Source organism: Neodiprion fabricii, chromosome 4 (assembly GCF_021155785.1).
Source record: "Neodiprion fabricii isolate iyNeoFabr1 chromosome 4, iyNeoFabr1.1, whole genome shotgun sequence".
Classification (NCBI taxonomy): Eukaryota; Metazoa; Arthropoda; class Insecta; order Hymenoptera; family Diprionidae; genus Neodiprion; species Neodiprion fabricii.
The window spans coordinates 27,166,218-27,193,744 of NC_060242.1; the positions used below are offsets into that span (position 1 = coordinate 27,166,218).

General features: G+C 35.9%; 3 protein-coding genes across 10 annotated transcripts; 2 read left to right on the top strand and 1 right to left on the bottom strand.

Annotated features, from left to right (window-relative positions):
* The first annotated feature begins 38 nt into the window (after positions 1-38).
* LOC124181543 (GRIP and coiled-coil domain-containing protein 2-like) lies at positions 39-4,666 on the top strand. 2 transcript variants are annotated; one of them, XM_046568213.1, is made up of 11 exons: positions 39-286; positions 513-593; positions 766-918; positions 1,076-1,492; positions 1,679-2,053; positions 2,122-2,357; positions 2,684-2,897; positions 3,049-3,249; positions 3,383-3,721; positions 4,026-4,134; positions 4,525-4,666. In XM_046568213.1, the coding sequence occupies exons 1-11, from the start codon at positions 251-253 to the stop codon at positions 4,578-4,580; spliced, it is 2,217 nt and encodes a 738-aa protein (XP_046424169.1). In that variant the 5' UTR covers positions 39-250; the 3' UTR covers positions 4,581-4,666. The 2 variants fall into 2 exon arrangements, with proteins under 2 accessions (XP_046424169.1, XP_046424170.1); XM_046568214.1 differs by having other exon boundaries at positions 63-85.
* A 705-nt stretch (positions 4,667-5,371) lies between these two features.
* Positions 5,372-15,168, top strand: LOC124181545 (tubulin beta chain-like). The gene is made up of 8 exons (XM_046568216.1): positions 5,372-5,563; positions 12,843-12,951; positions 13,086-13,211; positions 13,405-13,634; positions 13,805-13,972; positions 14,138-14,323; positions 14,408-14,809; positions 14,926-15,168. The coding sequence occupies exons 1-8, from the start codon at positions 5,507-5,509 to the stop codon at positions 14,989-14,991; spliced, it is 1,344 nt and encodes a 447-aa protein (XP_046424172.1). The 5' UTR covers positions 5,372-5,506; the 3' UTR covers positions 14,992-15,168.
* A 316-nt stretch (positions 15,169-15,484) lies between these two features.
* LOC124181539 (mucin-5AC-like) lies at positions 15,485-27,527 on the bottom strand. 7 transcript variants are annotated; one of them, XM_046568196.1, is made up of 16 exons: positions 27,146-27,527; positions 26,495-26,536; positions 26,238-26,387; positions 25,678-25,779; positions 25,131-25,255; positions 24,871-25,054; positions 24,658-24,761; positions 23,717-23,833; positions 23,535-23,650; positions 23,307-23,352; positions 23,019-23,198; positions 22,077-22,383; positions 20,386-21,960; positions 18,578-18,738; positions 17,970-18,120; positions 15,485-17,887 (listed from the first exon to the last, which is right to left on the bottom strand). In XM_046568196.1, the coding sequence occupies exons 3-16, from the start codon at positions 26,376-26,378 to the stop codon at positions 16,358-16,360; spliced, it is 4,839 nt and encodes a 1,612-aa protein (XP_046424152.1). In that variant the 5' UTR covers positions 26,379-26,387; positions 26,495-26,536; positions 27,146-27,527; the 3' UTR covers positions 15,485-16,357. The 7 variants fall into 7 exon arrangements, with proteins under 7 accessions (XP_046424152.1, XP_046424151.1, XP_046424154.1 ...); XM_046568195.1 differs by having other exon boundaries at positions 26,489-26,536; XM_046568198.1 differs by having other exon boundaries at positions 20,386-20,473; positions 20,591-21,960; positions 26,500-27,527.

Consider the following 27,527-nt stretch of genomic DNA (forward strand, 5'->3'; position numbering starts at 1 on the left):
CGGCTGACTTCGATACCAAATATCGTTACATTCACACTTCTTTTTGCATGGAGATCAGCTGATAGTAACCCGTGGCTTTTAAACAGTATATACGAATTGTAGAATTTTGTTATTATATCTATGACTAAACGTCAGACGCGAGTTTAGATTTGGTTAGACCACCCAAGAATGAGTATAAGCCGTATAACACTCGGACTCTGACCTGAAGGTATCGTTTGGGGCACTAGATCAAGTTAAAGCAGATTTGAGAATGGAAAATGAAACCCCTAAGGCTGAAAGTAGTGAGGTAATCATCCTTTGTGCGATTGATTATGTACACTTCAATTATTAACTACGCCAAACGTGGCACTAGCTGCAATCTCAGACCAACAGTCATAGTAACGCAACATTGTGTACTTTTATGCATTTTGATGCCAACAGTAAAGAAAACAGTTCATTCGCATCAAATATGATTCACTAGAAACTGGTGTTTAATCAGTGACGAATCTCACCTGTTGGATTGTCTGTTCTAGGCGTCAAAGTCGACGTCAGTTGCTAGCGAGACTCCTACAAAGCCTGAGGAAAAAGAGTTCCTCGAAGAACGGTATAACAAGGTATAATATCTGGTGTAATACTGCAGTCTTGTACTTTCATGATATGTGCTTTTATTTTCCCACAAACAGTTTATGTACCTTTGTAAATTTTTTATTTCACTTGCAGAATGAAGAAAATATGTTTTTTTCAGCCATGTTAAGGTTTTATAAACTTTATAATCACATATTTCAGTTTCGAATTTATGCCGTCAAGTTAAGACACAAGGTCTCTGATCTCACTGAACAGCTTCAAAAATCCGAAGCTGAGAAGAATAAAATTATATCAGACAAAGAAGAACTTCAAAATCGAATTATTCAAATTTCAGATAATGCCAAGAAATTACAGGTAATTATTAGTAAATAAGACAACTGAAACACATAATTTTCCTAGACTTGTTCATTGAAAGAAAAAGTAATCACTGCTGATAAATTACTTCAAACCTAACCTTATGGGCTAAAATTGATTCTATCATGTCACTATTGTTCTGTACACTATTCATCAGACAATTCAGTCTGAGTACGACAAGGTACAGGACAACTTGGAACAGGTGAAAGATGAGAACAAGAAGCTGTCGAAGAATCTGGAGAGTTTGTGCATGGATAACTCGTCCTTGAAAGAGACTTTATATGAAAAAAAAGACACAATCACTCGTTTGACTACTGAAGTTGATCGTTTCACCAAGGAGCAGTCTAGACTCGAAACTCTTGTCAAACAATGTCAAGATACAATAAAAGAGTTGAAGGACGAGAGAAAAGCGGAAATAATGATCAGAGAACAGAAAGATAAAGAATATGAAGAAATGAAAATTAGCCTCAACTTGGAGAAAGAAGCTCACAAAACAACTAAGGCTAAACTTGAGGCTACAAAGCAAGAATGTAATACCAAAAGTGTCCTTTCCTTAGAACTGCACAATTATGAGGTAAGAAAAGTAATCCGAAATTGATCTTACTAGTAAAATTTATTATATTTGCAAATAGGGTAATTTTTTCTGTTGTCACCTATCAATAATGCCACAAAACCAAAACGTCTTTTAAAAATTTATTAGGGTAGAGCCATTTCAATTCAAATTCAAGAGACGAGCTATATTTTCTGTACATATTTGTAGAAAAGTGTCGAAGACTTGAAAACAAAGCTTGAAGATGAATCTTCTAAGCGAAACAACGTGCAAAAAACAGTGGACAAACATTTGGAAACAATTTCAAACTTGGAAAGGCAAATATCAGAGCTGAAAGACACTTGCCTCGCAAAAGCTAATCAGATTACTGTCTTGGGTGAAAAAAACGAAGCTATTAAGCAGGAAATGTGTGAAATCAAACGGAAAGCCGAAGATGAAAAAAAGATAATGGATAAATTGAATAACGAACTGAAAATATTGTCTCAAGAAAAACACGAACTATCTACGAAGATAAATAATCTGACGTCTGAACTAGACATCGCTATAAATGATGCGAAGAATCAAAAGAGACAATTCAATGGACAGGTAGTGTAGAAATATCTATTCACACAACTTTTGAACCAATCAACATGATCAATTTTGTACATTAACAGATCAAAACCTTGGAATCTGAAATAACAAGGCTGAATGCTGTTATTGTAAGGGGGCACCAGGAGCTAGAGGCATTGCATGAAGAGTTCACAGGGTATAAGTTACGGGCACAAAGTGTACTCAGAACAAAGCAAAGTCAGGGTAAGGATGGCGGAAGAAGCATAGTAGAAGTTGAAGAGGAACTTGAACATGCTCGGACACACGCTGCCCTACTTCGTGATAAACTGGATTCCTATACGTTAGTAATTACTGAATTTACTTATTTTATTTATGAATATTTATGAATATTTTATTTATGAATATTATGGGTATAGATCATTCAGTAAAGAAGAAACGTGTATAAACAAACTGTGGCTGACGTTAGTTTTTCAAAACATGAAAATGATGATATTCATGAATTACGTTTTTTATTAATTTTACATATTACATTTATTTTAAATTATTTTATTTATTCAATACAAACGGAGAAGACCCCCAATACCTCCCCATCTACATATAACCATTAGGTGTTTAGGAAACTATGTACTGCAGGTAAAAAGATATGTCAGGTTTATTTTGTTATAGATTACAGATCGAGAATCTCCGAAGAGAAATTGCTGTTGTGGAAGAGGAACGAAATCATGCAATACAAAATGAACAAGAATGCAATCAAAAAATATCAATGCTGCGTCAAGAACTTTCATCGGTAACAGAACAGTTGCGTTCCAGTGCTAATAAAATTCAGCAAATGGAACGCCAGCACAAAGAAGAAATAGACTCAATACAAACTACGCACAAGGTAATGCTATAATGCAATTTCTATAGGCATATACAAATTTTGTTGAAGTCTGTACAAAATTTCGGAGCCTATCATCTTGAGTTATTATTGAACTACACTATGGTTTCTGGATTTATGAACCTGCCCGAACTCAATGTAATTTCATTTTCAGCATGAAACATTTGAGTTGGAAGAGAAGTACCGTCAAGAGTTTCAGAATATGCAGATGGAAAAACAGAAAATAATCCTTGAGGGATTAAACGACACTAAAATTAATAAAAATTATTCCGATAAATCTGTAGAACATTATTCGGAGCTCGAGCATGATCCTAGATCGTCAGGAATAGCACTTCTGGAAAGAGAAGAAGGAGAGGTACTTGCATTAGTTTTGCTTATTCGACACTGATATAGCTACTTCTGAGAAATCAATTGACAAACACAATTTACTCATTATGAATACTACACGACTGTAAAAGTCATTCCTCAACTACTTTCTCTTCATTCAGGGATCTGAAAGTGTAGATTCATCCTCCTCACTAGTAGTCAACACAGAAAAGCATCGCAAGCACCCTCTGATGTCACTCGATGAGTTACTCAATTCCCCAGACGATTATCACACGACTGTAATGCCACCGATGTCTCTAACCGTAGACCGCCAGACTTACGAAGTGTGTGAACGACGTGTTAAGCATTTAACAGTACTGCTAGCTGATGCAGAGAGAGATATTGCTAAGCTGACACAGCTTAACCAGCTTCTCAAAGAAGATATTCGGACACAACAGCGTAGCATAGAGAGAGAAAAACATGGAAACAACTTTGAATACCTGAAAAATATCGTTTTTAAGGTAATAACCAGATAAACTTGGCTTTTTTCAAATTTAAACAGTTTATTGTAAAATTATTCACTTATTTTCGCATACAAAATCAGTCATGATGTACTGTTTGCTCGTACAAAGATGGTGTAATTGTAGGATATTTCTCTTGAATTACAACAATTTCTACCATACGACTATCACCTTCAATGTTACAGTTCATAGCTATGAGTGCCTGTTTCATTTACATGTCCGTACTCTCATTAAAAGATTACAAAATTTTTTGAATGAAGTTCCCTGAAACCTGTCTTCTTAACATCTATTCAATATATTTCAGTTTATCACACTGAAGAATGGAGATGAGCGCAGTCATCTTATACCTGTACTTAATACTATACTTAAACTAAGCCCTGAGGAAACTCAAAAGCTCAATGCTGTTGCAGGAGGTTAGTGATCTTTTAATGTCTTCGTAGTATTAGACGAGTTTGATCAAACTTTATTTAAAACTGTATTAGATAGTTACTACTTTCTGCTGGTTTGAAGTTAAATCGCTGTGACCAAGACATTTGATTGAGAAATTATAAGGTTGAAATTTTTATCCGAAATGTAGCCTTGACTAAAAACTGAGCCATATGCCCTTGTAAATTTACTCAAAATTGCGAGGGCCATCTATTTTTTTATGCATATTTTACGACAGATCTTAATTTATTCAATTTTAAAAATCAATGAAAAAAAGTGAACGATAATCAGGTCTGGTAACCAGAAAATAACACGGAAAAGCATGTTGTGCTCAAGTACACACACTGAATAGTAATTTACGACATTGGTTGTTGCAGTATCTGGACGAAACTGGATTCCAGGGATTCCAATACCAGGCTGGAATCACTACTAGGTTAATTAAACTTCCTATTACCAGTATTGAAATGCCTGTAATTATGCCATTTGTATGTATATAACATTTATAACTTAACTAGATCACACAACTGTATTTATTATACCACAATTTAGTTATAATCTACTTGAATATCTATATGTAAACTGTGAAAAATGTGGTAAAGTGCTGAAACATTTTTGCAGTTTTTATATGTATGTAAACCTTCAATGATTCAATTTACAAAAAAGATGCAACAAAAAGAACATTTTCACTCACACCCTTCGCTCAGTTATCGTGATACATATTAACTATCAACATCTATAAACAAGAAGAAAAAACTTTTATCCACCTAGTACACACCGGGGTTATCAGTTTTTTTGGTACTTTTCGAGGAATGTTTTATACATCCAAGCACACTAGAAACCCATATGCTACATTTTTTTATGCATTGAGTTCAAGTCCTGGATTAAGGGTTTTAAATAAATCAATGAGTCGATTTGGTTGTTTTTTTTCTTCCAATCATGCTATTTCATACCTACGTACTTTGGTTTCCCTGCATTTATAAAATTATGTTTTCAACCGATTTCCGAAGTAATTTGATAACTATATCGAACGTATCGTTGACCGAAGATTGTTTTCAGTCGACGAATGGTTGAACGATATCCTGAATATTGCAAGATTTGAATAGGACCTCCATACACCGCCGCGCACCCTCGCGAGGCCTCGGGTTTGTTCGGATTCCGTCGGGTGATGGTCGGAATTTAAGCTGCAAACCCTGGATCGCGGTCGTGGCATCTCGGGAGGTTTGGCGGCGTTAAACCGAACCAGTCAGCACCTCATTCTTCAGTCTTTCGAGCGCCGTCGCCGTTGCAACTCGCGAACGAGACACGTAGTAGAGTAACAGGATCAAATATCCACATTATAATCAGCAATACAAAACGACCATGAGGGAAATCGTCCATCTTCAAGCCGGCCAGTGCGGTAACCAGATAGGCTCAAAGGTGAGTGACTGTTTAATATTGAAAATTTCCAAGCTGAAACTGGTCGCAGCATCACATCTCACAGGATTTAAGATCGCTTTTTGGCGTCATGCTTGTATCCGTTATTATTACCAAAAAAAAAGCCGGTAGACGTATGAACCGCGAGGAATCCTACCGGTCTACCTGCCTCGAGTCTCCAATTTTCGCCAATGTGTGACAACGTGGATGTTTTTATGATCCCGGTTGATCTTTTTTATCTCACGGTTGCTATGCCAGTTGAATCAACCGGCCCAGTCATTTATATGCGGGACCAAATTCGATCTGGTAGTTGAAAATATGCAACAATACCTTAAAATAGTAAATAATACACACGAGAATTATACCACGCATGTTTAATCGTCACCTATTATTCGATTCTACTGCAATTTCATGCTGAGCATGCATTATTCGATTTCGCGTTTTGTTTGGCGGGGTGTTTTCACGCGTATTTTGTCTTGTCACACAAAGGTCGAGCCGGTAAAGTGATCCCATAATTATATGCAGCGCTGTAAATTCCATCGTGGCGCACAAACTGTATCGCACAAATTTCTCACAATCAACCTGCTCGCGGTATTCTAATCAAGATATTCCAAGAATTAAATTCACGCATGCCGCGAAATAAAATCATTGCACTCGCCCATGTGCTACGCAATGGCCGCCACCACAAGGTTGCCATTAATCTCTATAAGAACAATCATCACCGTTCTTATTCCGGTTTCTACGCTGCGGCTTGATGTATGAAAAAAAAAAAATATTAGAAAGAAAATAGGTATAAGAACGTGGCCTAGGAATCGATGGTGTCGAACGCCGAATGTTTTCATTCTTCCATTTTGCCTCAATTCACATGTGGGATAAGTTCTGTACTTTGCCAACGCGAGAATTCAAACATTATCTCCCAGCGGGCAATCGCTGAGTAAGCATCGGACACAATAGAGAAATAAATATGTATTGTGCTTGCCTCAACAGGTTCGTATTGTACCCCAATCGAGTGTAAACTCGCGAGAAAATATTAACCATTATTATTACTGAAACCTTGCATCAGAAAGCATATCTACGGTGGATGTCCATACATGATACATACGTACCAGCGAGTTTACTCATTCATCGCGCAAACAATTTGTTATACTGAATGCATAAACGAGTGCATCCTGACAATAGTTTGATATATAGCTACGCAGCAGGCTAAAATTAACCAACGATGAGTTTATTATTCACGCCCAAGTTTTCATCGCGATTCTATTTTTATATCCTGCTGCAAAGGCGATTTAATATATTCAGTACATGCAGAAATATTGTTTTTGACGAATTTCAACCAAATTTACACAGTTCAGAGAAATTACCATTGGAAATTTGATCTTTAATTCAAATTAATTGAAGGTGAAGAATTTAAATGTTTGGGTTTAGTGAATAAGTAAACGGAACAAGCTGCTGACGTCGTTGTGGCGTGGTTCTCTGCTCATAAAACTTTGATCATTGTTATTATTAGTTTTGCAGCACACGTGTTTGAAACTTTTTCACAGACTCGGGGTTTCGTGAAAGAACGAAACCCGAAACACAAGTTCTTCGCAACGCCCCCGCGGTTCAATTTTCCTTTCTTCCGTTTTCTTCCCGGCTAGTTTTAACCCCGAGAAAAGAGAGAGAGTGTGTGGAATGGTCGCTTGAAATAAACGCGATTCGGCGGTCTATTAATACGAGAGTGCAAAGGCTTCTTCTCTCCGCGTGTCTTCGCTTTTCCGTATCATTTCTCTCGCGCCATGACTGCAGCTGTGGCAGGCATGCATAGACGTCTATAGCTGCCTCGACTAGCCGCCTATTAATTCTTCTCTAAATTTTAATATCACTAGAACATATTTGCCACCGTCATTCTACCACATTTCATAAGTTATTTACTTCCGGTTTCATACGCGGGCGCCGCATGTAGTTGTAGGTGAATTATATTTTACTTCCTGTTTAAAATTACACCGTACGCAACGATATGTTATATCTAAAAGCGAGACAACAGCGACGGCTACCGGTTCGGAATTATACTCGCGTGGAGTCATTCAATTCGAAACTTGTTTGCCGCCATCGTGCACGGCTTCTAATTCTCAACGGTTATCGCCACGATGCAACGATGCGCGGTTTGAAAGAGGGGCAGATACCACAATCCGAACTCCAAAACACTGTCATATGAAGATAATTCACATGTCTTAAATGAAGTTCAATCAATAGATCCGAAATGATTAGATATCGCGTTTCTGATTGTAGACCCAAAATAAATCACTGAAATATATTACATGTACAGCTAATAATTGTGCTCGAATTTGTGTCGTTCTCTAACAAGTATCTATACATTGATCTCTACTTATGGATGTATATATTGATCGATTATGAATCAGGACGAATCAGTGACGTTGCAGAATTTACTGAGTATTCGTACCATTATACATTTGCCTCGTCATATTACTCACGTTCTCTGCAATGGGGTGGTGTGCAATTCCGTGGAAGCGACTTGCACGGATACCTTTAGAATAATCTAGAAGGTGGATATTTTTAGTTTTGTATCATTCGTATCCTGATGTAAAAAAATTATTTTTTTCACCTACTCTTTATTAGCTTCTCCGTTAACAATACGAGAAATATATCAATCTATTAATAAACCAAAATTCCAACATATATTTACGAGTTCTAGCAAAAAATCTGCATACAATGCGATTGGTTGTAAATCCGGGGGCACTTGTCGTGATGGCTGCATCAAAGCATTGCGTACGTAAATAAAAGTACACAACCATTTGTAAAACGACGAACGACTTGATTCCCTGACCTTACCCCTGATGCATAGTTTAAATGCTTGAGCCAGTAATAGTCGTCACTTCGTCCGGCAGTATCTACCGTACCTATCGAAATTTACTTATTTATCTCGTGAAAATCGTCGAATGATAAGCTAAAACAATTTTCGCACATCCCAGACAAGGATCGATGGATACCCCTGCACCTCCAGTATACCTATAACGTATAACGCAGTATACGTATATACTCGTATTCCCGTAATCTGAAACCTTACCAAGAAAAAAAGATGGATTTAGGTTCAGCAGGATTCACGAGCTGCTAAATCCTGCCAGGTGTCCCCGTATCCTTGATATTCGATCCTATCGCGTAATTTATACATATCGTAAATAACCGCAACTTAATTTTTTACATTCGTTATATTATGCGTAGTTTATTTATTTGATCGCACGTTTTCAATTTTCGAACGAAATAACGTTACTTTTGTGTGTCGAGAGATTTTTTTTACATACAGTATACGAACTGTGAGAAATTCTATCCCATTTATACCTCATGTATACATGGAAATTTTGTCGGTTGAAATATATATGCGTTTCTCTCCGAAAAATCATTCGCGCATGATCTATAAAGATCCCGGATCTATAAATAACTATTCATACACGAGTCCGTCTGGTAGCAATTCGTGTGCGACGGTGATCGGAAATATAATCATCAAATGTCTCAAGATCTGAGAACATCTCTAGAAATTCACATTAACGGAACTTAAAATTACGTATAAATTGAATCTGCATACCGCAGGCAAATACGTATACCGCATAAACGAAATGCTTTCTACAGTGAGTATACTTGACCCGCTCTAATTTATGAGATCGTCAATGCGCGCTGCACTCGAGTGTTGGAAATCTGCTCGGTAAATCCGGTCTATTCTAAACCTGTAAGCATTCTATCAATAAATAAACTTATAATAAAAGTTATAAAGGGATAATAAACGAGGCAATATTTTATTTGCCTATGAAAACGAGCGATGTAATAATATTCAAACAAAAAACGACGAAAAAGCAGTGGCTCATCTTCGAGGCAGGCTAGCGGCAAACCAGCGAAACCAATCAACATCAAAGAGAACATCTTCACCTTCTGTAATTTGAATTCTTCGAAATTTACCACTTGTATGACCAATTACGTGAATTCATAAGAATATTAACGTTGTGCTATGGATACATTCAAGAATCAAATCAAAACTACAAGTCGGTGATTTTCATCAATATGAATTTAAATAAATTTCACAGATTTTCCTTAGTTTTGTTACAATGAAAACCGAGTATTAAAAACTCTGTTTTCTTGCACGTAATATATGAAAGTGTATGATCTGTTTGCAATTCGCGACGCTTTACTTTTGGCTTTGCTTTCCGTTTCTCGTCCGATTAACATACTGGTGTAAAGGGCTTATTATGCTAGAGTAACCCACAAGGGGATGCAACAAGGCTTACGTTGAATGCCATGCGATTCCTTGGAGGTTCGCTGACAAGTTCGAGAAAACGGACCGGTTGCCCTTGCAGTCGATGTACGCGTTGCTGCTGGACCTTATGGGTCAGCAACCCGTGAACCAGCCGAAGCTGACTGCCGGTGCACAACATTCTCTTGGCTTTGCAAACCGAGTTGAGAAATTCACGCGTCCCGTAATGTAGGTGCCTCGATAAAACTACGCGAAATAAGAATACTGTAAAGACCAAAAAGTTTCCGGATTTTAAATCGCTGACTGACGTCTCGACCGCAAAAGACGCTCAGATATTACGGGTTTTTTCGGTGTATTTCGTTTTGTTTCTCTGGAGAATTTATGGTCACGTCGAAACGATGTCATTCGATCACTGATCTGTAGGACGATTCGATGGATTCTTATATAATGGTACGAATTATAAAGTTATTCCTGAAAGTGCGCAATTTATTCCAATATCATTTACGGTTTTACTTCGAAACCATAGAAAGCTAATATTATTATTGTATATTGTCCCTAATATTTCGACGTTGAAACTTGAAATTATTGTATAATCGAGCGAGTTCATCGACCGTTGTACCTAGATTTATTTTAAGAGCTGGCTAGCTTGTATTCGGCCGAGATTTGCAACTCGCACGTAGCTGTTTGAACCAATGCAATTATTATTCTAACCATTAGGTAAAGTAGGTAAAACGCATGCTCGCTTTCCCCTATGATTGTATTAAACTGCAACAATAAAATACACCTCGATTCTGGTACTTATACGTAACTTACAAGGACATATTTTTTACCCGTAAACCCAAATCTGATACTAATTGCAAGTAAATTGTATATGCGTACATATCAAACATCGCGTATGTGTAGAGAGAGCCGTGGTGAAAGTCAATACGATTGCCTAACCGCAGGCGGATTATGGACATGTTTAACTAGAAAAAATTTAATTTATGCGCAGAATTAGTCGAAGTGCCTCTTTTTCCTTACATGTTTATAACGGCCATGTAATCGTTCCAACTTAATTCGATCTGCAACAGATGCAGTGACATCGTGATACATCCGATTGGTCTTTTTTTTCGTGTAAGATGATTCACTGTTGCTACAACGGCTGGCAATGATTGTAAGCAGAAAAAAGCGTATTAATGGTATGTGCGCGCACGCACACACAACACACACACACAACCACGATATATGTATACGTGTTTCAACGCCCTGATAACTCTTATCGCTCAACCGCGGCCCCTGCCAATGTATGTAAGAATATAATGAAACGGCACCATAAATATCAACGTTATACGTATATGTATTTATTATGCATCGTTGTACAGAAGTAGCTCTATAATTATAAAGTTTTTGCAACAGCATTCACCACCTTTCATTGAAAGTGGACTACGTTGCATAAGAAATTACTACCAAGTTGAGAATTGAAGAGGTCAAAATTTAAGGCCAGATGGGACCTTATTCCTTATATGAGTACAAAACATGTTACGTGAAAAAGACACAACTAACTTCGTGACTGCCAATTGTGCCTTCGGCCATAACGAATTGCTGAACCAGTATTATGCCAATTCAAGTTGATACCATTGTGTAACTTGTATGGTTTGAAAATAGTTACTGTAGTTATTATTGAAGTAAGTCGTGTTGTTTTTTGATGTTATTTCTTGCTATCGATATAAAATGTGGGGCAACATATTATTTGTAATTAGCTCAAAAAAACACTGCGCCTAGGTAGAGCGTTATATTAATCTCAATATACAACCGCTATGTAAAGCTCTGCCGCAATTTCCGTTTCAGACCTTGTCTTGACAAATCGTAAGACTTTTTATCGTCGCTATAGGTTCTTATGTATCGTTTAACCAGCATCTGGGTACTGCAGCTCACATTTCAATTCGCTGTTATCCTGCATTAAATATTACACCGGGTGTATATTGATATTATGTAATGTAAAGATAAGTCTAAACCGCCAAGGGAACTCCTCGGTCTCATCTTATTTCACTAATGATCGAAATCAATTAATCAAGCTGGTATAGGTGACACCTACACTTGAGTGCGCTAATTGATTGATTAACCAGCTTACTGAACAATTACATGCATCGTTTACACGAACGATGTATACTGGGCATGCAGAAATCTCAGCTCCAAATTCACGTGAATTGAATGACTTATTCCCTTTAAGTCTTCGAATTTAATTTTAATTAGCAAAATCTATAAAATGGCCAATTAGCAAGAATTTTGCAATAGGAAAACTTGTTTGTTTAATGAAACATCGTAGAATCGATGAACTTCTTCTGAGATGCGATTTTTTCACTGTTGCTACAGTACGAAATAAAGATGGAATCCTGCGTCAACGGTTAACAGAGCGGATGCAGGCTTGTTGAGCTAATGCCACAATCATACTTATATCTTTACATGTATATATATAGCTCGCAATTCTTTCGGAGGATGACAAATTGGAATAAAATATTCGTCATCCAGCGAACAATTTTACTGATTACCTCGCAAATAATATTGCATACTAATTCAATACATATGCGGTCGTTAATTAAGTAATACGTTTTAAACTAGAATCGAAATTTGTTACTACACTGAAATCTTATTCCCGCCTTGACGTATTTTCCTTCATTTCATGTGGAACATCTGAATTATTTTAGACTAGCCGTCATCGGTCGTTGAGTGATAAAATTGATTCAATTAATACGAAACCATCTGTATTCAAGTACTATACAATTTAATAATTAGTCATAGTTGTGTTTTCATTACGCGTAAGAAGACATTGTTCGACACACGGGATCGCGTATCGCTTTTAAAATTGCACAGTATAACTTTGAAGAAACTGAACTATATTTATTGTTATATTTTACTGTTTTATATGTTAAATAAAATTTGGATTTCGGTGTATGAAATACAGGATTATTATACGTTCAATTCATATAAATCATAAATACAGTCAATTGTTTGTAAAGTTTTTATTAACGAAAATTGTATTAAACTGACGGCTCTCTGTTACAGTTCTGGGAAATAATCTCTGATGAGCATGGCATTGACCCAACTGGAAATTACGTTGGAACCAACGACCTTCAACTGGAGCGTATTAATGTTTACTACAATGAAGCAAGCAGTAAGGAGAAGATTGTTAATAGGATGACCATAACCATGTGATTTACTTAAAGCTTTACAGTCTAAGAATTGAATCTCATAGAAGTACGTACCAGCAACACATTATTTAACAATGTTCAACGTGTTTCTCTTTAGGTCACAAGTTTGTCCCGCGTGCCATACTTGTCGACTTGGAACCCGGTACCATGGACTCTATCCGAAGTGGTCCTATTGGTCAAATTTTTAGACCTGATAATTTTGTTTTTGGACAAAGCGGAGCCGGTGAGTACACTGTCAATTCTTATGCCTTGGCATGTCTATCTAAAAAATCATTGATCATGTTTCTGTCCAATCAGTTAAATCTTCATTCAACAGAGTACAAGGAACGATAATCACAGTTTTTGACATGTACTCTACAAAAATGATGTGTCAGTAATAATATACCGTTGTTCATGAATAAATTGAATTATTTTAGGGAACAATTGGGCGAAGGGTCACTACACAGAAGGTGCAGAGTTGGTAGACGCTGTTTTGGATGTAGTCAGAAAAGAGTCAGAGGGCTGTGACTGTCTTCAGGGATTCCAGCTGACCCACTCACTTGGAGGTGGAACCGGCTCTGGTATGGGAACATTACTCATTTCCAAAATCAGAGAAGAGTATCCAGACCGTATTATGAACTCCTTCAGTGTCGTACCATCTCCAAAGGTAAAATGCAGTTTCTAATAAGAAATATCATATCTATTAAGAAGGAAGTGATTTAAAACCGCGATCGCAATTATTTCAATGTGCGGAACTTTATAAAATAATTTGTTAATTATTTTCTACTACAATCTAGAGTGTCAACATGAAGCTCGTTATTGGTTTTTTTCTTCTAGGTATCAGATACAGTAGTGGAACCCTACAATGCTACTTTATCAGTTCACCAGCTTGTAGAAAATACAGACGAAACATTCTGCATCGACAACGAAGCCTTGTATGATATTTGCTTCCGTACTCTAAAGCTCACATCCCCCACTTATGGAGATCTGAACCACCTTGTCTCCGTATGTATCCGTTTCTTCTTATTACATTTGTGCCCACGTCAAAAATAATTGAATATCCTGATTTCAAATACTATTACGTCACGTTCAACTAAAATATCAATGTCATTCAAGGATAGCAAATGAAAATATTTCAACTTTTTTGAATATTTTTTCTCATAATTGCAGGTCACCATGTCTGGTGTCACGACGTGTTTAAGGTTCCCAGGTCAACTGAATGCTGACTTGCGCAAACTCGCTGTTAACATGGTACCTTTCCCACGTCTACACTTCTTTATGCCTGGATTTGCACCGCTCACAGCACGTGGTAGCCAACAATATCGAGCTTTGTCTGTGCCAGAGCTCACGCAACAAGTAAGAATATAATTTTTCCTGGAATAATATAAATATTTCGTAAACTTTGATGATCTACAAATTATTATGCAATTACTTTTACAGATGTTCGATGCGAAAAATATGATGGCAGCGTGCGATCCTCGTCATGGACGGTATTTGACAGTAGCCGCGATATTCAGAGGACAGATGTCTATGAAAGAAGTCGACGAGCAAATGCTAAATATACAAAATAAGAATTCGAGTTACTTTGTAGAATGGATCCCAAATAATGTGAAGGTTGCCGTATGCGACATCGCTCCTAAGGGACTCAAGATGTCATCTACTTTTATCGGCAATTCCACTGCCATTCAAGAAATCTTCAAGCGTATAAGCGAACAATTCACCGCTATGTTTAGGCGCAAAGCTTTCCTTCATTGGTATACTGGTGAGGGTATGGATGAAATGGAGTTCACAGAAGCAGAGAGCAACATGAACGATCTTGTCTCAGAATATCAACAATATCAAGTAGGAAATCTGTCATATGTCAAATGTTTTAATAATAACTTAAATAATTGTCACCTTTTTTTGAGTTAACTGTATTCATGGAATGCAACTAATTGAACATTTAATTATGATTATAGGAAGCGACCGCAGATGACGAAGAGGCATTCGAAGATGAGGAAATTCTTGACGAAGAGGCTGCCTAATACAGAAGTTCTGAAAAACTTAACTATTGTCACATTATTCTGTCTTGTATGTAGGATTATCTTATTTTTGTTACAAATTTAAAAGATCAAATTTTTTTCCATTCACTACAATTTATTGTATATAATTTATTTTAAGACAAGAATATCAGTAAATAAAGCCCCAGTATTGATTTTTAATTCAGTAAAAAATATCTAGTTCACACGTGATAACTGAAATATATTCCTAACCATTTTTTACCCCACGATTCAACTACGGAATTTGAAGTCCGGTCATCAGAGTGGTTAATTAGTTCAGTATCTTGTGAATAAATTGTGATCAAACACCCAGAATCTTGCTTTTGATAAATCATTTATTAAAAATACTGTATACTTACCTCAATATCACAAATTATTTCATGTTCTAGTTAGTATTACTAAGCTTAGTAATACAAATTATAGGAAAAGTACAAATAAGATATTGGATCTATTTCAGGAAATAGAATTCACTGAGAAATCGTATCGAGTGATTATTGAAACACCTTATTAGAAAATTTTTACAAGCGCTGCCAAGATTATCTGCATTGCGTATGTAAATGTACATCTGCGAATCAATTATCATTCAATGAGTGTTGTAGCCTTGTAGAGCCAAATAGGTTTTAAATATTGATGAACACTGTTTGAATATAAAAAAAAAATGTATATCACCGATATTGGTTTTATTCCAGGCATTATTTATTAGAGCAAAAATTGAAAATATGCGCAGTTTACATTGTACTAGCTATTTCCTGGTAAAGTTAAAATTTGTCTCCTAATCGATGACAAAAATTACGTATAATTATAACAAAACAACTCGTATAGACATTTTTTTCAAAACATTCGAAAAGTCTTACTCTAACTGTTGATCTGAATAAAATTCAGTAAAAAAATATACATGTGTGCAGCTGATTATAGCTGTGATCCGTTGTACAACTACAATTGCATACATCTGTTTTATGCACCTTTCATTATGAACTATAAAGTATATAGAAAATCCCAATTTATTGTTTTCTTTTCGTATTATAACTGTAGTCAATCCAACGGTAAATTTCACGTATATAGCAATTTGGTAAAGTAAGGTTCATCCATACGAAGGAAGGACGTATTTATTATTATATAAAATGAACGTCTGTCTCTGCTAATATTATTACGCATACGATTTTGATAGCATTGTCAAATATTTGCGAATACTAATAATATTCCACACAGTATTATTTGTTATTTCTCGAAATTGTGTATTTTCTCGTCTCAAACTTAACACCGGTTTCCTACTTAATTCAGTGAAAATTCATTAAAAAATGCTAACTGTTGCCACTAAATTAACTTTCAACTATTTTAAATCAGTTGAGAGTTACGTTAAAAATTTTCTTGTAGTATTTAAAGTATCGACGTTTTCATCAGTTGGACTTGTTTGTATTATGGAAACTTGTGAACATTTCTCAGGGTCTGAACTACGAAAAGTTTGGGACCTCGCAGAAGTTTTGACAATTTCTGAGAATCGTTCATCTTGACGTTCAGTTTTTGAGTAATTTTTACATTTCTTAAACAATTGTGGCTGACCAACGATCAAATTTTGAATTTTTTCCAGATCAATTTTAACTTTGATGCCAAGCCTGGACCTACACATGTCACCTCCGTACTTGTGCACATTTTCATCTTTACGTTGAGTAATTGGATTTGTACAGATATTAAAATTTTGTTTTTTCATAGAGATGCCTAGACCAACATCATTGATTAACTGATAATTCGTATCAAGAGCTTCAACGTGATGTTTATCCAAGTTCGGATAATCAAAATATTTATTAGATTCTACAAGTTTAGAGTTGACTGTGAATTTATTACTCCAGTCTTTTACGTACGAATCAACGACATTGTTACAATCATTAATCCGCGACTTTTGTAAACTTGCATCTGAATTATCAATGTTATGATAAACGTGCGAACTACTGTTTATAACCTTAAAACTATTGTAACCAATAACAGGTAGCTTCAACTCTGAAGAATCAATACTACTTTCAACTAAGCACATTGAACCTCTGTTTAATCCATTACACCAGCTGTTTGCATTCAAAATATCATTGGGTCTACAACAGAAATCAAAGTTTGATGCACCTTCTATCTCACTCCTATCTTCGAACCTTTTTATTAAACTTTGATCATTGCTTTCACCGAAGCATTTTCGGCGTTCGTGAAAAATTACATTGTCCTCCTTTTCACAGAAACTTTTTGGCTTGCCGCGAGTGCGATTAAAATTTCGTTTATTACCATTCAAACACGCACTCACTGATAAACCAGTTTTTTGAATGTAACTGCTGTTCATATTATCTGATAATGATATTTGCTTTTCATTGCCATCAGATACGTTGCTTTGGATACTGTATTGTCCCTTAGCATCACAAGACGCAATGGATTTGCTGCTTTTGATGGTACCTTCTTCTATAACTGAGGTTTCGTCACTTTCAAATACACATTCAAGAGCTACTGGATCGTACATGTTTCCTAACGACTGACATTTCTTGGATACACTTATAATGGAACACTTCTCAGCATCCAGGGGATTTGATGATGATGATGATGATGATGATGATGATGATGATGATGATGACGATGACGATGACGGTGGTAGTGGTGGTGGTGGTGGTGGTGGTGGTGGTGGTGGTGGTGGTGGTGGTGGTGGTGGTGATGATGATGATGATGGTGGTGGTGGTGGTGATGGTGGTGGTGGTGGTGGTGGTGGTGGTGGTGAATAGTTAGGTTGTGTAGAAGATAGAAGCAGACCTTGCTTCTCTAGCAGGCTCATTGGATCTGGTACATTTCTTGCTTTTAAGGGATTACCAGTAGTTGTACTAAGATTTACTGTGAAGGTATCATTGACGACCATCTGTACAAAAAAAGTGCATCAGCTTTGTTAGTTTGGTAGATTGTGTTCAAATAAGAAGGCTGATATGGGATAGAATTCATACCTGAACAATATCTTCATCCAGAACACGAAATTTGAGATTTTGCAAAGGCACCTTTCGAGGTATCACTCGAGGTTTATTACAACATTTTCTCGTGGTTGATGAACTGCAGGGGCGTTGCATAGTTGTTGGAAGGGTTGAAGCACAAGTGGAACTGAAAACAATAAGTCACTCAATCAATTTTTCAAGGCAGAATAAATAATATTTAATGATTTTAGCAATTATATGAAAGTCACAGTGTCAATAATTATACATCACTATCCGTTGACACTCTGCATATTAATACATGTATGAAGCAAAAACTAGTTATGAATTTATTTGAACGACGAATGTCCTCTGACTTAAGAGTACTAATAGGATCAATTTTATTTTATACTCACCAAATCAAAGAATGCCGTATCGCATAGCGTGAAAAACAATAATTACTATTCAAATAATTTGAAATAAACTTTAGTAAAATAGTAAATTTGAAGTATTATGAAGTCATGATGAAATTATTGAATTATTGAATTATTTGTCTCGGATTAAACAAATTACCATCAATAATAAACTTTACTGCTAAAAGTCGTTAGATGGGACTGATACAACTCTGTTTTATAGGAAACACTTACATGCTGGAATTATGATTGACTCTTTCTGCTGAATCTGATATTGCACTGGGCTTTTGCTTAAAGGCGATTGCTTCTGGCTTTGTATGGTCTGCGGTCCTCGAGCTCGAATAAAGAGCAAATCCGGCCTCAGCAGCAGGACTGGAGCCTGCATCCCCGTCACACTGTTAGAATCGCAAGAGATACACTGGAGAGGAGGTACGGGGATAATTTGCATACACACATTCCCCGCACCTAGTATCTCACCAGACACATTCTTGATTTGCTGACTTTTGACTCATGATAGTAAGAATAACTTTTTACAACTTCGCAATAATACTGAAGAGCCACACTTTTGTAGGCCAATTGGATATATTTTTATTCTAAATTTCCAAAGCTTCTGTAAAACTCGAGTGACATTATGGATGTCTTAGACTTGGTGACTATGGTCCAGAAAAAACAACCATAACACACACGAAAAAGCACTTTATATTTATGTCAACGTTCGGGTGACTTCAAATTGTAATGACATACTCTGCGTTAATATTTGTAGCAAATTCTCCTTAGTTTGTTCTTCAAATGTTCATAAGTACTAACAAATGTTTCACTATAAATACACTTATACATATGTTAATGACCTGATGGCAGCCAATTCACTTTCAACACAAGTATTAATTCTTAGTTTACAGATTTGAACTGAGTACATGAATCAATTCTAATCAAAACACATATCATTGGTGTCTGTTTACTGAAGATTTCATGGCGTTTTTATGGTTTTGAAGTCATTAAATTCCACTTAGCCATGCTAAGTTAGGTCAATTTCGACCGCCCCTGTGAGTTAACTCTATTTTAACACAATCTATCGACATCTTCTTTCGAATGGAACATTTATAAATAAACATACTGAATCGAGAAATATCTACAGAAATAATCCAGTGAGAGTGTCGCCGTTTTTGTAAGAAGAAAAAACTGAACAAATAAGCAGTTCTTATTTACTCAAAAAATTAAAACAAGGCATTATTATTGCTTCTTATTGGAGGCAAATAAATTTAAATTCAGTTCTAGTTCAAAACCGTAACATATAAGAATTTGAGAGAAAAACTACGAGGCATGCTTTCTAGTTTTGATGATGCTACATTCACACTATCCGAACAGCAAAAGAAAACTTTGATACCATTTAAGTCTACATCATGGTGGGGGATAATAAAGTGATACCACTGCTGGACTTGCTTGTATACTGAATTATGAACCTGACTCGATGTATGATCATTCATGAAAAGAAACTTTTGTGTCATATGTGCATGGAAATGAGATGGTATTGCATGAAAATTACCTAAGAATTTGGTATTTGTGTAATGTAATGTGTTTTTACAAAGCTTTTGTCATGAGCAATATTGAAAGATTTATCATTGAACTCCAGTACTTCAATTACGAAATCCGAAGCTTGTCATTATACTTAGACTACTTATACATAGATCGAACCATAAGATTTATATATAATTTTTGGACGCATTTATAATTACTGCAGCTTTATTATGTTTACACGTTTATTTGCGCAAGAGAAGGTCTCACTATCCGGATGTGATGTCGATTACTTAGGAGAGAAGGTTGTACCTAATTTTTTAACGGTACACTGGCTGTACCACCGACTATTATTCCTTCATTTGACTGAGAATTTCATGTTTTCATTTACTGCAATAATGAAATAAACTAACAGTTAGTTACCGGCTACTACCGCGTATTGACAAGGCCACAATGCATGTTATTATCCTCCGCCATGATTCACTTACACACATCTAAAAACAATTACACTTATAATAAAAATTACTTACACCGCTAGTCACCAGACTTCCATTTCCCAGTTGCGTTACTGGATTGCATATTTTCATCATGGTATTCGCAATTGACTGATTTTCATTACTGTTGGTAAGACCCTCAGAGTTATTTCTTGGTAGACTATTGTAACATGTGCGATCAGGTGTAGACGGATTAGTTTGTTCATTGAACATAATTGAATTTTGTTGTGTTTGAACTTGCCTAATCTTTTCATGGGATTGATGAACTGTGTGTGGCTTTGGAGCAACGATATCCTCCGAATTAGGTAGGTGTGCAAAGAGTTGCGGGTTGATTGAAGTAGATGGCCTTTCTGGCGAATTTTGTAACTCATTTACTGGAGATTTAAAATTGTGGCATGTAGTGTTTTGAATACTGTCACCACATTCTGTAATATTGCTGACAGAGTGTTGTACAACTAACTCAGGTTGGGTGGAATTGCTGACTTTCATTACTTCGGATGTAGACATAGAATTTAGTTGTATTCGAATTGGAGTATTCACATTATTTGGTATAATGATATGGTTGATATTTACGTGACTCTGATTTTGTACCGAACTGCTACCAACAGTTCCAGAATTGTAATTGCAAAATCCATTTTTTTGTTCTAGTTCCACCCTTCTGATCAATCTAATACAGCTTTTGTTAGCTTGTGTTCCATTCATATTCACTTGCAACGCTGTTGTACTTTGTTGGGAACTGTGACTACTAGTTGACTGACTCATTGGTATTGAGGTTGCAGCTACTGGAACTGCACGACTTATGTCATTCGAATTAATATTCCAAGAAATGTTTCTCGTCTGGGGTTTGGGTGTATAATCGTTAGAATCATCAATCCGAACTTTTTTACATGATATTTCCGGATCTTCTGTGACAGGTAGGATAGATGCAGGGCTATCCATTGTGTATTCGTCACTTTTCCGTTTTAAATTAGACCCACTAACTGAAGAGGTATTAAGTTGGATGAATTTCAACTGTGGTTTTGGAATTTCCATCATTTGATTTTGCACTACTTGCAACTGCTGGTTACCACTCAGTGATGGAATATCACCTTGAACACTTCCTGCAAAAGTGACAGAAGAGTCAGGGGTAATGTTTTCCACGTTCACAGTTGTAGATGGGTTTTCATAATATTCGGGCCGTAATGAGGTAACATTTGTGATTTTAAAATTGAGCACAGGATTTTTCTGCAAAACTTTATCGTCTACTAGCAAATCTGCCTCTTCTTTGCTTCCATTTGAATTGTTTCTGACGATACTAGTAGTATTCATACTATCGATCGGAGGTTTCATTACATTTGCTCTATTAATATTTGGTATTGTTGTCGCAGTAGAAGTTGTATTAGTAGTATTTGAGACGCTCGATAGATGTAGTGTAATTAAACCGTTCACCCTAGGATTTACTTTGGGTGGACTATTTAATACTTCCGAAGGTTCTGAACGCCTCATTTTGGTAACCTTAGAATTCTTTTTGATCTTTTGAATATTAGTTGTTACTTCACTCAAATTGCGAGACTCAATTTGGATTCGTTTCGTAGTCACCGAACTATTGTGTTTAGGTGTTATATCAATTATCTGCAAAAGAAGGGTAAAAATCACTTTTCTGATTAAAGTTCACAGTAATTGTGTATAAAATTTGTGGTAACTTTCATATGAACTACAGTACTACAGTATAAAAGTGTATATCATACCTCCACCTCGTCGTCACTATCAATTACAATAACATCAGCAGTATGAAAATTGGCATTTTCTGGTTTTACATTGATTGCTTTTGACGAGTCGCTGGTTCTCTGAGAGTTAACATCATTTAATTTACTGGATTCATGATCAGTCGATTTCAAGACTTCTTTAGAGGGACACGTTTTTGAGTGTAATGTGTCACTGTTAGATTTTGTGTCAGGAATCGTAATAGTACCAGTGTCCGATGCACAAGATAAGGAAATATCATGTTTCAAAGGCAAGAATGTTGTGGAAGTAGCTGCTGTCATCAACTGCAAGCTATAACATATTTGGCCGTTGTAAATATGAGTTCAGTTAAATCAAAAAAATCGAAGTTTTTTTCACTTTTCGTCAGTTTGATGAAAATATCAGTTTTGGATACAAAATCAATTCTACAAATTTTAAAATATCTTTAGGCTATATGACCCCCAGAAACCAAAAAAACGGGGTTTTAGCAAAATGTCATTCTGTCGTACTATCCGGCAGCTGGACTCGATTATCTTTGAAAGCGTTAACGATGGATCAGATTTATGTAGTATATAAATTCAGTTGTTACATAAAACGGAAATTTGAAATTTTTTCCCTGTTACGACTGACCCTTACTTATTTTTTGATAGAGAAATTTTAGCAACCAAGTCAGAAAATGTCTCAAAGAAAGGTATTTACCATCTGATTTTAGTCTGCACTCGTCAAATATATTAGAATTGGTCATTGGACGAATTAACTGGTGCATTATTCAATGATTCTAGATGGAACTTAGATTTAGCGAGGTTTAATATTTGTCTACTGTGCAGAGAAACTGTTCAGAAAAAAATAATACCGACTCGTTTCAGGATCCTATTACATACATGGGAATTCAAACTCTGTTTGAGAATATATCAAAATTAGTAACAGTTACAACTTCAAGGACAGACCTTCTCATGTTTCGTGATGCTTGTTGCAATTTGAACGATTTAGGTCCAGGACGTAATCTCCAAGTTGGTGGTGTGGGTGATGGTGAGTTGTCATGTTTTGATATTGGTGGAGGCGTCATATTACCACCAACAGAAATTTCACTATCACTGCTGCTCTGATTCGAATAATGATCTATTGTTCTGCAACATAATTGTTAATTAAATTAACTTTTAACTGTTTTCAACAGTGATTATCACTGACGTACAATCTTGATTTCACGGAATTATATTGCTGTATTAGTAACTCACTTTTTGGGTTCATTTCCACCAGGAGGTGTAGGATCATCAGATTTTTCTGTAAATCAAAAACGACATGACAACAAACAGATAATGAGATACAAAAACCAAATAATGGCGCTCTTCAAATTAAGGATATAAATTCCATACACTGAATACTGGATATAATATTGTTACATTAATCTTCGCGTTGAAACAATATTCCCACAAATTCTGTGTCACATATATTTATATACGTACTTAACATCCCAGTACATTCTGTACATTCCCAAACAGAACTACCCCATTTTAATTGTCCGCATGACTTGTGAACTCCTTGGGATCCACACAATCTGCACAAAACAAGCTCCCATTTCCTGTTGGGAATTTGTTCAATTTAAATTACTGTAATTAAGTGTAAGACTTATGACTAGTTCACTTACGCATTGACACTGGTATGACTTCTTCCTTTTGGACACAGACATTCGGCAGCGTCACACTGATTATGCCTGTGCAGTAATTCTTGAAAAGCATTTGGCACAAGCTCCCATGAAGCATCTCTGGATAAATACAAGAATATGATTTCTGTTATCCAAGAAATGGCAAGTTTGATTTTTTGTTACAGTAATTATTTAAAATAAACTTACTTTCTCAACTGCATTGAGAAAGTAAAGAGATTTGTTTTCGTAAATTTACAAGTTTTAATAAATATTGGTGAATCACCATTTTGGTAACCCTAATATGACGTTTTAATGGTTGGGTTTTATTTGAGTGTTTAATCATGTGCATTTATTTGTTTATTTTTTTTCAGTTATGTCAATGACAATCCCTTTTCCACGTGAGTACATCGCATTTACAGACACTAGGGCCGTCATTATTTAGAGGCTAAACAAATTTTTATTGAGCTACTCCTAAATTTTGAAATTTCTTACATTTGAAATTTGTATAGGTTATCCCATACCAATGTAATATTATATTTTTTATTTTTATTGACACTTCTTTTTAAATGCTGCAACATCTGATATTTAGAGAAAATTAAAAAAAAAAATATTAGTATGGCATAAGCCATACAAATTTTAAAATTGAGAGAGTGGATAATGATTACCCATATAGCAACATTCTCTTACACTAATTACTGAAAGTTAGAAAAATTTTGGCCAAAATTTAGTCTTGCGATGGACCATAAACTGCGAAGACCACGGAACCTCATGTAATTTAAATGCAAAAATTGATCTCCTATGGTAACCAGTTGCACATTGAAATAAAAAACGAAAATAGTAACAGGATTCGATTTTACTTATTCAGATCTAATTTGGGGGGGCAGTTCAATAAAATTCCGTTTAGATCCCAATAAACGACCCCACTGATAGATATCCATACTCACTGATTTGGGATGAAAATTCCATGCTCGAGCATAGCCTTTTGAAATTCTGATTTATTATTGCACAGAGGACATTTGAAGAAGTAGCCAGCACTCAATGCCAGGCGCTATAACAGTGAAAAGCTTATGTTAGAAATATTACGACTGCAAAGGGTTCCATAAATGCTTTTTTTCATTGAGCAAACACATGTTTTGTGTATGTTTTGTGGTACGTACTTGAACACATTTCCGATGAAACCATGCATTTTTCCGGCAACATGGAGCCCATAACGTTCGTATAGGATTCTGGGGATTTACCTCCTCGTAACAAATGTAACAAGTTACATCACCTGCTGCCGCAGCTTCTTCTATTATGAATTCATCTATTTCTTGTTTTATTCTGTGTCGTATACAATATGACCTGCGAAATGCACATAATGAAAAATAACATTTAAGAAATTATTTTAGTATATGTTACAACTATATTATTATTTTACCTAAATTCACCAAAGAACTGATGAAGTGAACCTGCCTGCAGTCCACATGGTAAGTGAAATACCTGTTTACACCTGGAGTTACAACACCCTAAAGTTGCTCCATTTCGCTTACAGTATGAACAAGACTGCAATCACACATGATCAACATAAGCGCTCTGCTAATGGTTAGAATTCACTACAAGAATTAAAAGATTGGGATAAAAAGCTCTTTTCTTGGCCCAAGAATGGGTTCCTTTATTTTAGAAAAAACAGATATGATTTTTGAAATCTGAAATTCTAACATATTTATTACTCGCAATACTGAGTTGAGAAAAATTACTGAACATGAAGCAATTATAACTCCCATGAAAAATCTCGATTTTGAAGCTTATGAAGTTGAATAAGAAGAACAACATTTTAATTTCAAACTGCTATGAGCTCTTTGAGGTGTGAAAATGATGTATTATATATAGTATAGTATATAAAATAATTCATTGCGATTTCGTTTAAATGAGACCTCGAACGATTAAAACTGCAAGTTTCCTTGTGGATGAATACTTCTACTCACAAGCCTTTTTCCTCGGCGTAATTCTTTTTGTATGTCTGAGGTTAAAAAACCCAAGATTCCTTCATTATCATTGCCATTTTGTTCCATGTTGGATGACAAAAGCTGTAAGAAAATATAGATCAAGTCAACATATCGCAGGATTAGGTGAGTTGACCAATCATAAGTATGAAATATTGAGAAATATATAATAACGCAATACTAGTGTAATTTCACTAATAAATAATTGAATAGTAATGACATATCAATCATCGGACTTCGTTCGCTTTACAATTTACCAATGATTTAACATGTTTTACGAGTTTTAACTTTATTTGTTATAAGAATCGTATATTAATTTATGATTAACTTCAGTGCAGACACAGGATGTTCAATATTATTGCCTAGAAAAAAAACTTTTAATCAGAATGGTAAATATGCCATGCATATCGCAAATCAATGACTGTTCATCTGACATAAATGAAACTGTGTAGAAACCTTGCCTAAATCTCAAGAAGCCATGAGACTTGAACAATAGCCACTGAATTTAGGCTTTATACTGATTACTTGGACCGCATATTTACCAGACAATAGTAGTGCGTAACAATGCCATCATGGTTCCAAAGTTTTCCATATTCAACTTCGTCGTCTTCAGAAAATCCACAGAAGCAGCACGTCAGAGTACCTGGAGCTTCGGGCGGGCGTTTTGACCGTCGCCGCGACATTTTCACCAGCTGTGGAAGAGTGAAATAGAAAATTGTGCTTTGAACGGTGCACTCAGCATCACGTTTAGTTAACATGATAAAATATATTTAAAAATGTTTGTTATACTCACTAATACCTTACATAGTGCATATTTTTTTCTTGGATGCTGCCAACACTACTTTAAAATCATGAAATGTCAATATTCGACAGCCATTCAGTTATTCCTACATTTCGTGGTGTTCGGTTTGTACAAATGACAGATACAAGCAAGGATTTTTAAACTTTCGCGAAGAATTAGAGTAAACCTGGATAGTGGTACATACATTCACCCACGTACATGAATACCCACTGAGATATGAAGATTTTAGCCGGAACGTGAAAAACTGACCAAAGTTATTCCATATGAACTTAAGGTCAAGGAGTAACCGTATCTTGATCAAGAAAATAGAATGTTTTGTCAACACTTGTTTGCAGGTGCGGATTGATTTTCACGACTTTCACGTACGTATGTACCGATCAGTACGAGGCGCCCGTTCCTTTACGCCACCTCGGACAACCGCTTTGATACGCTGAAAAACCTAACCTATACCTTGGAACAAATATGTGGAGAATACTAACTGTGACTTGTGATCAAGCAAGAATATTTTACTGCAAATAAGGGCAGAAAAAATAGGAATCTGCGTATAATGCTCTTCGAGTAATTGGCCCGATCAAATTAAGCGCAATGCTAAAAGATACATGATTTCGTGATAAGGGCGGGAAATTGTAAACACAATTGTTATACTACCAAGTTCAAATTGAAGCTTAATCCCCCCCGCCTTTGGCGAAGGTTGGGTCCGTTACAAATAAAGTTGGATAGAATTATTGTAGAGAATTATGGTTACATAATTAAGTGATGTACTGACTAGCCGATCGTAAGTGACAATGATTATTATATTATGGAGACTACGCAAGGAGCACGAACTCGCGTGGGTGAATTGAAAAAACTTGTCACAGTAATTGTTCACATTAGGTTTATTTTTTGTAGCACTAGCGTCACTAGTGTTTCATTTGTGCCGAAGTGTCATTCGTTGCATGGATTTTGAAGATAGTCAACGTCGCATGTTACGGCAATCCTTCAAACATTGGATCGCGTTGCGCGTAGCTTACGTGGTGTTTTCACCCGACCA